We start from the raw sequence: 14,620 nt of genomic DNA, 5'->3' as shown, positions 1-14,620 counted from the left end.
ACCACACCCGGTGGATGAATCTTGCTTTGCGTTATTCTGCACTCTCTGCAGCAGGACGCTCATCGTGTCTTCTGCATCCAGTCCTGGGCCTAAGGAAAAAGGCTTACCATCCTGAATCCAGTCTTCAGCAACACCTATAAAGACAAGAAAGAACAGGTTAGCATTCCGGCATCTGAAAGGCAAAGGCTTACCATCCTGAATCCAGTCTTCAGCAACACCTATAAAGACAAGAAAGAACAGGTTAGCATTCCGGCATCGGAAAGGCAAAGGCTTACCTACTCTTCGTGCGCTCCGGAGGTCTTCATACTGCATTCCGGCATCTGAAAGACAAAAGCTTAACAACTCTTCGCACGCTCCGGAGGCCTTCGGCGCTGCATCCGCATCTGAAAGACAAAACAAGGTGCGTTTAAAGACATTGGGGAACTTTAATACTCACGTGCCATTACTCCTTTCCACATCTAATCCAGTGGGTATTCCGGCACCCTGCAGCCGCTCCGAACTCGTACCTGCAAAATAAAAAGACAGTTAGAGCGCATCGTGAAGCAGGCAACAAGCGCTTACTCACGTGCTTCCAGGCGCTTCTATTCATCACACGGGCTCCATCTTCAACTCACTTCAGCCCGTCATCCGCCATCGCCGGAACCCTGCAAAACAAGAGACATCATTACTAAAGACTTTAAAAAGACATTTGAATGACTCGAAACTTACCGTTCGTGCAGTAAACGACGGACAGCAGTCCTCTGAAGTCAAGAGGCCTGCGCTACCTATCCAGTGAAGAAACTGGCTACAGCACCCTGCCCCGAGGCAGATGGAGAGCCCGGCATTCACTTACCTAAGGTGAGAGCGTTAACCTTTGGGGTCTACAGGAGAGGAGAAGAGGAAAGAGATAGGGACACCCCAATAACCCCAGTTCATTAACCCCATATTTTCTATCTGCAGACATCTTACTCTACACGTCAGGCATACAGTGCACAGAGGTCCAGCCCAAAGAGCCAACCGGGTGCTACACATCACCTTTGAAGATACGGTAGTCGCCCAGTCAAGACCGGCGCCTCTGCGAGAATCAGGTGAGCGTTACAACAGTACAAGATCAAAGATAAAAAGGGGAAAAACAGAACTGAGGCCAACGGGCGCCGCGCGTGCTACTTATACACCCGATGACGTCACCTCGACGGAGGCGTTCGGGGGACCATCGACTCGACGACATCGACGCACGACGCCCTCTGCCGAAAAAAATTCCGAAGAGCAGCAAAGCTAGATGGAATACATCTAAGATGTGGAATACGTTGGAGGAACATCCAATCGAAAGAACGTTACCAGTTGGTAAGTAACTTGTTCTTCTATTCTAGAGTGTGTAGCATGTATGTTGCAACCAGTGCAATGTGCAGAGGTGCACCTCTTTTGTTTTGTGCATTTGTAACAATAGTACGAGTGCAGCTGTAGTCTGTGCCTGTCTGCCTCCTCTTAATGCACCTCATGATGCTTATACACCGACCATTGCCTATCTCCAAATACTGTAAATTCAATCTTGTAAGATCATTTACACCTAACACCCTCTCAGCTTCTTCTGTATTTCCATATAGATGCAAACATGGAGCTGCTTGACCTTTGATCACAACCTTTCAATATCATGCCAAACATTTTAGACTCATAGGGCCTCATTACACGTTGTGCGGTAAAATCCGCAAATTACCGGCATGGCGCCCTTAACGTGTCCACTCTCGTAGGAGGGCGCTAATAGCGTACCATTACGAGTACGCGGACACGAGCTTTGCGCCATGCCGGTAATGCCCCTCCAGCCTTGCCGCTAATCTCCCCCAAAAGTTACTTACCACCTTCCACGACAGTGCAGATAGCAACTCCGCCTTGACGCAGCGTGCAAATAGCGGCCACCGCTAATAGCAGTCACCGTTAAATACCGGAACCGGAAATAGCATCATCGCACAGGAACGGGAAAGAGCACGGCGGCCATCTTCAAAACAACAATCCATTGCCATCCTCTGCCCCCTGGACCTGTTTGTGTTACCTTGCTGCCTGAGATCCATTGCTACACTGTTACCATGCCCAAGGCACTAAAAAAAAACACAGACCGCCAGCGAAAGGAGAAGTTCTCCACTGAGGAGTTAGTGATGCTGACTCAGACCTTAGCGGACAATGCAGAAGTGGTCTTCGCAAATGACATGCTGCGGGAGACCCTCCTAAAGAAGTAAGCAATATGGGCCGAAGTGGCAAAAAAAGTGAGTGCTGTAGGCACCAGCACGCGCACTGTACGCGAGTGCAGAAAACGATGGGACGACCTGAGACTTCAGGTCAGGATGATCCTGGCCGAGAACCACAAGACTGCCACCGCTGGAGGATCAGGGTCACCGATCAAGTTGAAGGAGTGGGAGGAGACATGCGCAAACCTCATCGGGGTAGAATGTATTGAGGGAGTCGGGAGGATGGAGCACGGCGTGCCAGACACTTCTGATGGAGGTAAGTGCACTGATGCAAGCATGCAATGTGAATGTACAGGTCCCCACAAATGGCAGCCCTGGATCACTGCATGGATGGCCCGGCATCCACACATGCATCCCACCCTGCGCATGTAAGCGCCAGACCCCAACACACACACATGCATACATCAACAGAGCCAAGTGCCACACACAACACTGCATGGATGAGGCACTGAAATGACACCTCACCTGCTTCCTCCACAATGAAGTTCAAACGGCCCCAAATGAATTCATGATGTAGCCTGCATTCAGTACATGCGACCATAACCAATGACATCCCCCTTCTTGTCCCCGACAGGGTCGCATACAGACAGCGAGGGAGCATCCCAGGCACCCCCTGTGCAAATGAAGAAAAGGCCACAGCCCTGCAAGGACGCACCAACAACATCAAGGGGAAAAAGGCCAAGGCCCCTATTGCAGCGTCTACAACAACTCCTGCACGCCACTGCCAGTGCCATGCAAAACCCTACTGCCCCGCCTCTGGAGGTCCACTCCCCCCCCAAATCACCACCACCGAGGGTCCACCCTCAGCTGCTGCCAGTTCGGCAGGGGAGGTGGCAGCCATTGCCCCATTGTCCGACGTGGATGAGCCCACACATCTCAATCTGCCTATGCACACCCAAAGCCCTGCTGTAACCCCCGAGCAATCACCCCTACACACACCTGGCTCGCATGTCACTGTTCACGAGTCCATGGAGGCCTTCAGTAGCCCCCCAGAGGCGGCATCTGCACACCAGCCAGCATCAGGATGCGCAGCAGACGCACCACCACAGGCCGCCACTGCCCTTGACCTGGCCAGCGTCATCCAGCGCCAACAGGCTCTCACAGACCTCGTAGGTCAACATGTGGAGGAGGTTGCCCGTCTCAGGGCTGACCTCGGGGAGACATCCAGGCACTCCAGGGAGGGAATGGAGTCGTGCACAGACAGGCTGTGTGGGGAGCTGATACGCGTCCGGGAGGTGCTAACACGCATCGCAGATGCAATGGAGCGCCAATTTCCACCAGGACAGTCTGCCACCTCTTCAACCACCAGTTCGCGGCAGACAAGCCCACTCAGACGCTCTTCACGCACCACCAGGCGCACCTCCAGCCAGCCCCCAAATGCTGGCCCTGGCAATGAACAATAGGGCGTGAATGTCCATTGACCTCTGTGCATGCCAGGACACATACATTGTTGGAGACTCATGAGGGACAGTTGTGGGGGGTGGGGGGAAGGGTGTGATGGGACAGTTGTGGGGGGTGGGGGGAAGGGTGTGATGGGACAGTTGTGGGGGGTGGGGGGAAGGGTGGCGGGATGGTTGGGGACTTGCACATTTTTCTGTTTCTGTTCATTAATACACTGTTGTTTGAGCAAAACACAGGCCTTGACTCCTTCATTGTGTATGATCAATTTATTGACGGCAATGTCCATTGTGAGCTAACAAACAGACACCAGTGCATCACCAGCCATATACAGGTGACAGTATGACTACATGTTACTCAGAATATTTGGTTGATCAAATGCTGTCTCACAGCACGTCCCTCCTGGCCGTCCCCTCTTCCATGACCTGCATCATCTTCACCTCCATCCTCATCCCCGTCATCATCCTCATCAGGTGCCTCCATTTCAACGTCAGGGGGCAGTGGCACATTCCGTCTCATACACATATTGTGCAGCATGACACATGCCGTGGTGATCTTTGGCACCTTCTCATGGCCATACAGGAGGGCGCCACCAGACCTGCTAATGCACCTAAACCGTGACTTCAGAAGTCCAAAAGTCTGCTCGATGACGAGGCGGGTACGGGTATGTGCACGATTGTATTCTTCTTTGTGCCTGTTCTGTGGGTTCCGTACAGGTGTGAGGAGCCACCTCTTCAGGGGATAGCCGGCATCACCTACATGGGGGGAGGAATGGGTTCCTGTTACTTTTTGACACGTGTGGCCTGTTCATGTCACATACTTTGGCCTATCATTGTGATTCATGTACACATTCAACTGCATCAATGAATATGGTCTGTGTGACTGCTTTGTGCAAACGTGAGTGCAAGCATGCAAGTAGACATGCCCCATTGATGCCTCCAACAGTGACTGCCATGTCCTGGGTGAGGCCAGGTCATTTTTGTCCCTGTGGGCAGGCACATTTGGTACCACACTGGTGGTGTACTGTCCTTCCGACATTGCTGGTGCCATGCTGAGAGGCAACACTTCAGTTGTGCCATGGGTTTGTGGTGCATTGCCATAGCTAGGGGGTATCCCTTTGCATGCATCCAAGGGCACAATGCATTGTTGATGTTGTGTTGTAGGAATGCTGCATGACTATGTTGACGGCATAGATGACATTTGTGTATTTCGTGGCGTGGAGTGTCGTGCAATGTGGATGAGGATTGATGTTTGATGTCACTAGATTTGGATTGTCAGCTGTGTCGTGTGGCATATACTTGCTGTCCGTTCATCCCAAGTACGTTGCTGCCCTCACAGATGCCCATTAGCGTACATCTGTATGTGCATTTGGGCGACGGACTACAGGCTACACCCAGTTGGAGTATCTATCTACCCCCCCAATGCACACCCAGTTGGAGTATCTATCTACCCCCCCAATGCACACCCAGTTGGAGTATCTATCTATCCCCCCCCAATGCACACCCAGTTGGAGTAACTATCTACCCCCCCCCAACGCACACCCAGTTGGAGTATCTATCTACCCCCTCCCCCCAATGCACACCCAGTTGGAGTATCTATCTATCCCCCCCAATCACACTGCCATGTGCTTGGCCTGGAACTCACCAAGTAGCCACGAATGTTGTCCCATTTGTCGCTCCATGTAGCGGGGGATAGTTGAGTTCCGCAGGACCATGGAATCATGGGTAGATCTTGGAAATCGGGCACAGCAATGTGTGATTATCTTGTCTGCGTCACATACCATTTGGACATTGATGGAGTGGAATTGCTTCCTGTTTCGGTAGACTACTTCATTGTGATGTGGGACGACCAATTCCACATGTGTACAGTCGATGGCCCCAATGCAACTTGGGATGCCTGCCAGTGAATAGAAGCCAACTTTGGTGTTTGCAATCTCCTGGGCAGTCCGTGGCATGGATATGTGTTCGGGTGCATGCTTCAGGAGGGCATCGAGTACCTGGTTCAGTATGCGTGAGAATACTGGTTGGGAGATGCCATGTATCTGCCCCACTGTATGCTGTGGCCAGGAAGTGGAGCACTGTCACCACCTTGAGTAGAGGGGGGATGGCAGTTCGGATATCTATGAGGCTCACAATGTCTATGTGTATCATGTCCACGGTGCTGGTGATGGTGTCCCGGTCCAGACGGTACAGGGTGTGTATCTGCTCAGGTGTTAGGTTAAATGGACTGGCTCTGATCTGGGGAATTGGTGGGTGCCTCTGTGGTATGATTAGGTGGCGTGGTGGTGCTTGCTGTGCCTGTCTGGCCCTCCTCCTCCTCCTGCCTCTCCTCTGTGCAGCCTGTTGTTGTAGCAGCAGCGCTGCAATCAGGTGCTCCAGGCCATGTAATGCTGCCAGTATTGGAACCATCTTGGTGTGGGAAGGGGTGTGGTGTGCTTCTTTTGAGCAGCAACAGTCTCCATTGCCTCCACCTGTGCTGATTTTGGCCACCTGTGGCAGGTGTTGACACTGCTTAGTTCTTTTAACGGATGGTTCGCGATGGCGGTATTGCCGCCATGCCGGTAAGGGGTTTTGGGGTATTTACCATGGCGCTATTGCCGTGTGCACTAGCCTTGTGATGGTGTGCTATTAGCGACATGTCGTTATTTACGAGTTGGCGGGTCGCGCGCACGCGGACTGACCGCTATTAGTGGCACCGTAATTAGCGGTGCCGCTAATGGCGGTGAGCCGGGTCATAATCCGCATTGGCATTTAACGTTACCGGTATTCCATTACCGGTAACGTTAAATACCTACCGCCATCCGTGTAATGAGGCCCATAGACTTGCTGACAATGAAGTTATTTAGCCTTCATTCAAACAGGTTTGCCCAGACAGAGCGGATTGTTCAACTATGTGTATACTAGAGTTGGGTCTGATGGAATTGACCAAATATTGTGATGTAGGTCCTATGTTCCCTTATTCTCTGTAAACGCAAAGATGTCTCTGCAGGCATTGAGTTTCTGTCTATAATGAGTAGTTAGGATGTTGCATGAACTGTTATTATGGCATTCCATTGAAATAGTGATCTGGTTTTCCATGTAAATTACCCTAAAACAGCAGTTTTGGGCAGGTTTCACCTTTATTGATCATTGGAATCCAGTTGATTCTTGTCTGACCTTCTGCTGGGTTCATTTACGTCTTTCAATTAACTTCTCTGGCAGGCAGTACACATATTCATTATAACATTAAGAACTCAAGACATCTAGAAGTGACGTTATCAAGCTAATTGGTTAAGAGGTACATGGGTCACCCACACTTTCTCTTTGCATCATACCATGGGGTAAAATAGTCGTCTCTGATGGAGATTACCCATTGGAAGGGTATGTGGACAATGTTCATGGCAGGTTTAGAACGATTAAACAAATATCCGATTTGGTTTCACATTTGAAAAATGACAAAAATGTTTTTGTAGTCTTTATTTTTGTAGTCTTTGTTTTTGAAATGTGTATTCGCTAATGCAACTGTTTATTCTGCCGGTAATACCAAGGGATAGCAATGAGGTACAAACCTAAAAAGCAAAATGCTCTGTTTGTTACTCTACAGGTGAGTGACAGCGAGGGAATATCTGAGACAAAAGTAAGAAAATACAGGAAGGATCACAGCCATAGTCTTACGGAAGTGAAACATTTCACTTACTCCCCATCGGGCGATGACAGCATACAGGTACAGCGGTTTTCTTCTGGGGCACTTGAAAGGCACATCTTTCTAGAGACCATTGCTATATGCTGATTATTTATGTAGAATATGACTTTCTTACAAAAAAGCTGTTTTGGTTGTATATATACCTCATCCAGAATGTAACTAATCCTGCTGGAATGTGTTAATTTAGGAGAACGTTTAAGAAGTTCTGAGCAAATATGGGTTGAACGATTTACCAATGCTGTAACTCAAGTTGAAGCATGAATGGCTTCCCTTAATTTGAGCTGAATTACAAAAACATCTGCCTAAAAGTTGGAAACGATTCAGAAGATTATAAGCAGCTAGTGGCTGGCCCACAGTTGCCGAATAGCAGTTTTGTGTGCCACGGCAACGTATTGAAGCAAATGTACAGTCTCTTTATCAGTTAGCCGGAGATAGTAAAAGAGAAGGCACATGATGCTGCCATGGAATGCCTCCTGTTTTCTGCATTGAAACTGTGTCCTGCTAGTAAGTGGCAGACTCTGGGGCTTTTAGGGAATTAGCGGCCGTCCCCAAAGCTGTGCTTTTGGAAGAAGCAGCCCTATATTTCCTCTCCAGAAGAAGGGTGTGGCCAAAAGAAGGGTGTGGGGTGCTTACTAGCTTCGCTGGCCTCACTTGTTCATGGTATCTACTTGGCAACTGTGACTGTTAACCAAAGTGGTAACACTAGGTGTCTGTGGAAATCAACTGTTGACGTCATTGTGTTAGCCAAATCTAAAATCCCCCAAGATCGAGGTTTAGATGGGCCAACTGAAATGTATACATCAAAATGCTAAAATTCACCTACACATTTTTAACACCTGCCCTCCAACATTGGGATGTTAACTTATGTATTCAGTTTACTTCATTTATTGCCAAACCTTTCTTCTTGTGGTCACTTCAGAGCAAGTTAGTACAGACAGCCAAACAAGCAAACTAGAGATTATTAGAAAATTGTGGTGGAGAAAATGCTATCACTGTACAGAATTTGTGTTAAGTGTACAAGAGGAAAATGAATACAAAAGGTTGGCATATATGATGACATTGCTGGTACAAATGGTTATCATTCTTGCTGCACTAGGGTGTGATCTATTGATCACTCAGACTGGCTAGTATGGGAAAAAGGTCTACTCAACTGTATTCAGTTTGTGTGCACGGTACTACCGGTTTAGCATTGGAAGATGAAGGTAAGTGAGCTTCTAGTATGCTGAGGGATTGGTTCAAAGCTTTCCAGAGCCTGTTACCTTGTACCCCCTACAATTGGTATTTTGCAGAAGGCTATATATATGTATTCACATATTTTGGCTCCTTTTTGCAGAAGTCTGACGTGTATCGTGTAGAGGATTTTGAGTGCAATTCTGTATTCCACTTCTACCAATTGAGAGCTTGTGGATGACTTGTGTTTTCAGTGGTTGTCACTGGGAGTTATGCCTTTTCATCTGTGACTTTAGAATAGGGGTCATTTCTAAGGAGAATCGCACACATACATGAAGAAACAAATATGGGAATAGATGGAGCGAAGGAGGAAAATAAAAAGGAGTTTACTGGGCATATCCTTGGCCTTTCAAAAGAGCAACAAAAAACATGATAAAAAGACAAATTCATGTTGAAAAAAAAAGGATGCAATGAAAATGCTACTGTTCCGAATGGCGTTTTTTGTGCCATGTTGAGGCACAGCATGGCTGTCAGGTGTCATTCTCTATGACTTGTATCAATGAGTTTCTTTGTAGATTTTATTGCAAACGTCCAAACAACTCAAGACTTTGTGTGAAAACAAAATCAAAATCTCGAGGCTGAGTACCCCAAAAGGAAATACACCGAACACGGGTTACAAAGGAACATACAAAGTACTTTATTTTATACTGAATTCAGTTACGAAGAACAGAGCAAAATCAGATAGCTATCGGCCCTCAATGCAACACAGCGAACTAGAATGCATTGATCTTTTATACTTTTCGCGAACACAATGTCCAACCCTACTTCGGGTTAATATTCCGCTAATACATCACCGATCTAGGGTTCATGCCAAGTTTTGCATATCCACATGTAACTGGTTTGCTTTTAATACATAGATCAACAAGTCTATAAGGCAACTGTGTATTCTGGGATTTCCCATGCAGGTCTTCTCAAACATTAATACAGTGTAGTTAAACAAGTGTTCTACGTTCAGTATTTGAATACATTGTTCTTAACATATGCTTGTGGATTAGTTTCATTGCACGAGTAATCCTTTACACACAGGTCAACGAAGGACAAGGTCTCAGTTCACGGCCTCAACAAGTTGTCTGCAGGCAAGTTACATATTAGCGACATTCAGAGGTCAAGACGGCCATGTTGTATTTAGGAATGACATCGTCCACCATTTTAACTCACAGGGTGACTTTACAAAGCAAACCTAAAATGGCAGATTGACCTAAAATGGTGGCTTACATTGATTTAAAGTCAGGACCTTGCAACGCAGACTTTTCCGTAAGCGATTTACAAGCAACTTGGCATAGGCCAATATACATATATTCATTGCAATAGGAGGCACGATATAATTTCTCTTTTGACAAACCCTCCTTTTGGCCTATGCCAAGTGCCAAACTACTTCTGATCTCCTTGCAAATAACTCCATGTATCATTGTCCATGCACCCTGAATCACTGTCGGAAATATCTATTGCCATTAGGTTATTCGCTAGAATTTCTTTCAACACATAGGGCCTCATTACACGGTAGGCGGAGGACACGGTAAAATACCGGCACCGCCTTATTCCAAGGTTGTCGGGGCGGTAATTCCCCCTTCCCCCATTGCCCTTCCCCATTACCATTTTTGCCCCATAGGGCTCTATGGGAAATGGGAATGGGGAAGGCGCTAATTACGGTGCCGCAAATTGCGGTACCGTAATTAGCACCCTGGTCCCTTTGCGGGTTGGTTTTTAACGCCTGCTAAACAGCAGGCGTTAAAGTACCCACCCGCAAAGGGACCTCGTAGTAAGGCGGTAAGCGTTTACCGGTACCGGTGCCCTTACCGGTACTGGTAAACCCTTACTGCCATCCGTGTAATGAGGCCCACATTCTTTGGAAGTTTTATCTGGGGCATACACTTTGTCCTATCATACCTTTTGCTTGTGCACAACATTTTTGCATACAGAGGAAGGGTATGTAGTCAATGGGAGATTTTCTAGGTTGTGCCAACGTTGCAAATTTGACTGGGGAAAACAGACCTTTGTATGTAGGCAAACCTATCTACTTTGTTTGCGGTAATGTAGCATTCCCATGGTTGCCCTGGGATTGGCAGGGAACCTGTTATTTAGGGATCCTGTTACCTGGGATGTTTATAGCGAGTACAATAGAAGTTTCAAAGGCTCGTCCACGGCGGAACGAGAATGGTGACACTCCGGCACAAATCTTGGGAGATATAGCAAAATCAGTTTTGCCATTTTGGGGGCAGATAGCGAATTCCAAAGATATCAGAAGACTAGCGAGAGTGCTGGAGAGAACCATCAACCGGACCAGGAACATACTCTATAATATGACATTAGAACAGAAGGCGATAAGACTAGTAGCACTTCAGAACCGGATGGCATTAGATGTCATGCTGGCTCTTAGGCAGAAACCTGTGCAGTTCCCTTGGCAGAAAACCCAATTGGTAGCAGTCTGTACCACCCAGATTTACCTGGTAGCTGTGGCTGAGCAGTCAGACCTCTCTCAAGAAGAGTTAGGCAGTATACAGAGTATTCACAATAGGTCAAGAGAATACAGTAGAACAAGCAAACACTGACCAGAGCTTGGTGTAAAAGAGATATAATTATTTATTTAAAAGCACATCTAGTTAAACACACTGGCACTAATATCAAGCAGTTCAAAAACACGGTCACTAAAGGATATACACTCCCTTCAACGATTATTAGATAAGTCTTAAGTAAAGCAACACTTATTTTCAGACAGCGGTGAGCGCTTAATGAAGATGGCACTCTAATCAATCGGTTTAAGAGGGAGAGAAAGGCAGAGCAAAGATAGGAACAGATATCCCAACACTTTCGGAAGAACACAGTAGGAGAAGAAGGCAGGTTAAAACCGTAAAGTCAAAGTTAACAAGGCCAGACCCACTTTAAGAGGCTCCGGACGAAATGTGTCCAAGGTCACACGGTTGAAAGTGTCAAAAAGTCTCGCAAACAGGTTTCAGAAAGAGTTGGACCAAAAGAAAGGGACCAGTTAGATGGTCAAGGCGGCCAGCCCAGTCCAGAAGGTTAAGGGGTTATTGTTACCTTGTAGCAATCTTTAGAAAGGGAGGCCTGGCGGACACGGTACCTTAAAATGGTGAGAACGCTCCAGCGGGGGCAGTTGTTCCTGGCAGCAGTGCAAGTCGGTGCTTTGTCCGTGGGAAGAGAGGATCTCGTTGGGGAGGAAAACAGGAGTCCGTTGCACTGCCAGGGAAGAAACCAGCCGCAGAGTTCTCAATTAAAAGGAGCGGTCCTTTTATTCGCGGTCCAGTGGTAAGTGGCTATCCGGTTGCTGGGGTGTTTGGCACGGGCAATTCGACCACGAGACGTCCTGGGATGCGAGAAAAGAAGGTAAACTGGTTGTGCCCACCAGTCAAGGGAAGAAGACTCTCCAGCAGGGAGATCTCCTCTGTCGTTGGGAAGTGGTGAGTCGGTTCAGCAGGGCTCCACCGGTGGTGTCATCGTAGCAGGTCGGCTCAGCTTCTCCCTCGTCGGATTTTCAGGTCCTCTGGCGACTTCTGAAGTTCCAGTCCCCAAAGCCCTGCTTTTATGCAGAAAACCCCCATTCATTCAGCCTAGCTGTCAATCAAACATGCTAAGTGGTGAGCGGGGTGGCTCACCACTTGGGCCAATCACGCAAGAGTGCGACTTGGGTTGGCAAGGCAACTTAGTCCAAGGTGCCTAAACCCCCTCCCACACCCCCTGTGGTACCCAGACAGAGTGGCACCACTTTGGAGGGCTTCTGTGTAGAAGCCCGCCAAAAGTGGAACAAAGGGCTTGACCTTTGGTTTGGAGTTACAGAGGCGAACACAAACGCCATTTTAAAACCGAGTTTTGGCAGAAAATACCAACTGGTGAATTAATATTAAATAAATAAACCAGCGGTATGTCAGAGGCTATGTTAAAAAAGTATTAGCCTCGAACAATGGGAAAATCCCATAGAGATATATTTGCGGTTGAATATAAAAAGTAGTATCCACTGCCACCAGCCAAAACTCGACGTGGGGGGAGGGGACAGTGCCCCCCTCGAACAACAGACCCAGGGGCAATCGAATTTCCCCTACCAGTACGTCCACAATATGATGGTTTGTACTGGTTCTGTTAGTAATTTGGGACTAGTAAAGCCAATGGTGACTTTACATGCCCTGGGAGACAGTAGTCAGTCCCAGGGTATGGAGTCTATGGTGGGGGGTCACTAGGACACCCCTGTGTTACTGCACGGAGGGTACTGTGTAACACACATAGAAAAAACACATGAGACCCTATGGAGTAAAAGACCCCATAGTCCATAAAACACTTTAACATTCAAAGGAACACCACAAATCATGTCCATGACTGGGAGAAAAAGAGTCTCACTCTTGGCAGGAGAAAAAAACAAACTCCAGAAATCCAGCAAAGCTGCTGGGGGACTCACTAGGTTAGGCAATTCAGCCTAAACAGAGAATTCTCCCTAAAACTCGCCCCCCCAGACTAAGAGACAGGAGGATTTAATCCACTCCTGGATGAATCTCATACCTCTAGTCGATGACATACATCCTAGAGAGACCATCAGCATTTTGGTGGTGACACCCTGACCTATGTTCTATGGTCAAATCAAAGGATTTCCTTTGTAAGCTATATGACCTACAAACCCTTTGAGGAACATCAGTCTCTTTAAAGTTATAGGGGATCTGGTTGACCAGTCCCTCAGAAGTTGGTACAACTTAGGGGTCCTTATAAAGGATTCCCTTAGATCTAGAGGGGCCTCCAGAGGTCCTCACCACCTCTCTGTTGGGAGAAGGTTGGGTTTTAGGCCTCTTGGTTGGAGGGGTTGGAGATAAGCAAGATACATGCTTCTCCTTCCTCTTAGATCTACCTTTACCTACTTTAGGAGTTTCCCCCTTAAGAATAGAAATTGGGTTGGAGTCTTCTGTGGAAGGTCCAACAGTCTGAAGGTTTTTGGCCTTAGACTTTTCTTTTCTGGTTTTCCACCAACACTGAGAATTACCAGTTCTCTTAGGCCTAGTTAGGGTTCCAGTAGGTCTATCAACCTCTTCCTCAGAAGCAGGGGGAGTCACAGACTCAATAACTGGGGGAACAATGATGGAGCTTGGTTGGGGCTCCCATTTCCCTAACATTTTAGCCCGAAATTTGCCTGGGTCAGAGGTGAACATACCAACACCAGGGCTTGCAGTGGGGTTCTCAGTAGAGGGTCCCACAGGCTTAGAGTGGTTCCTTAAGGTGGCCTCTCTAGCCAATTTGGTTTGGTTCTGTGTCTCCATACTGGGAGGCCTGGGGGTACTGGATACTACTCCTATAGTTCTTAGATCATTCCCCAGCAGGACTCTCCCAGGCACCTCAGTCTGAACACTGACAGGAATCAACCGTGTCATGTCATTACACTGAATGAGGGCTGGTAGAATTGGAACCATTTGGACAGGGCCTCCAGACATCTTAGTGGGACCTTTGGGTGCCTTAGCAACATCCTCTGGCCTGAAAAAGCTTTCATCCACTACTGTTCTGCTGGCCCCAGAGTCTCGCCAGGCAGGAGTATCCTGTCCATTGACAAGAACACTGTCCATACAATAAACTTTAGAGTTTTCTGGTATGGAGTTGTACACACTCCTATTCTGATTACTAACCAGACCCATGGACTCTACTGTTACACTTGCTTGGAAACCCAAAGGTTCTTCAACAAAGACTTCAAAGTGAGCACTAGCCATTTGGACTTCCTCCTCAGGAGTGAAGGCTAAGGAGACTGTGCTGATCCCTGTAGGTTTACCCTTACATCTGGGATCTCCTTTGATGTGGTCAGTTGCCCCACAGAGATAGCATGTTCCAAATGCTCCCTGGAATGGTGGCTTTTATCTGACCTCCTTCTGGTTTGTGACCAGAAGGTACACTAGCCTGTGGTGGTTTACCCTGGGGCTTAGCCTGGTTATTTTGTTGTTTGGGGCCCTCTTTCGGGTGGGAGGTATTAGAAATCTCTTGGTTCCCTTTTGGTGGCTGCTTTCCCTCATCCTTTTTCTGAGTGACCCTTGAATCCTTGTGAGTGGCCCTGTTGGCAACCCACAAGTCAGCAGCCTTAGCTAGCTTCCTGGAATCTAATTCCTTTGAATCAG

The 14,620-nt window shown here is 47.7% G+C and overlaps 1 protein-coding gene across 3 annotated transcripts in view; it reads left to right on the top strand.

Annotated features, from left to right (window-relative positions):
• Positions 1-14,620, top strand: part of LOC138492131 (uro-adherence factor A-like) — a 1,977,591-nt gene that overhangs the window by 1,360,454 nt on the left and 602,517 nt on the right. For all 3 annotated transcript variants that reach the window (XM_069619116.1, XM_069619117.1, XM_069619115.1), the window contains one exon: positions 7,200-7,319. In XM_069619116.1, coding sequence (XP_069475217.1) covers positions 7,200-7,319 — 120 coding nt within the window. The remainder of the gene's footprint in view (positions 1-7,199; positions 7,320-14,620) is intronic.

The sequence above is a fragment of the Ambystoma mexicanum genome, chromosome 10, assembly GCF_040938575.1.
Source record: "Ambystoma mexicanum isolate Mex_15411 chromosome 10, UKY_AmexF1_1, whole genome shotgun sequence".
In the NCBI taxonomy this organism is placed as follows: domain Eukaryota; kingdom Metazoa; phylum Chordata; class Amphibia; order Caudata; family Ambystomatidae; genus Ambystoma; species Ambystoma mexicanum.
This window is presented reverse-complemented; position numbering and strand designations above follow the sequence as displayed.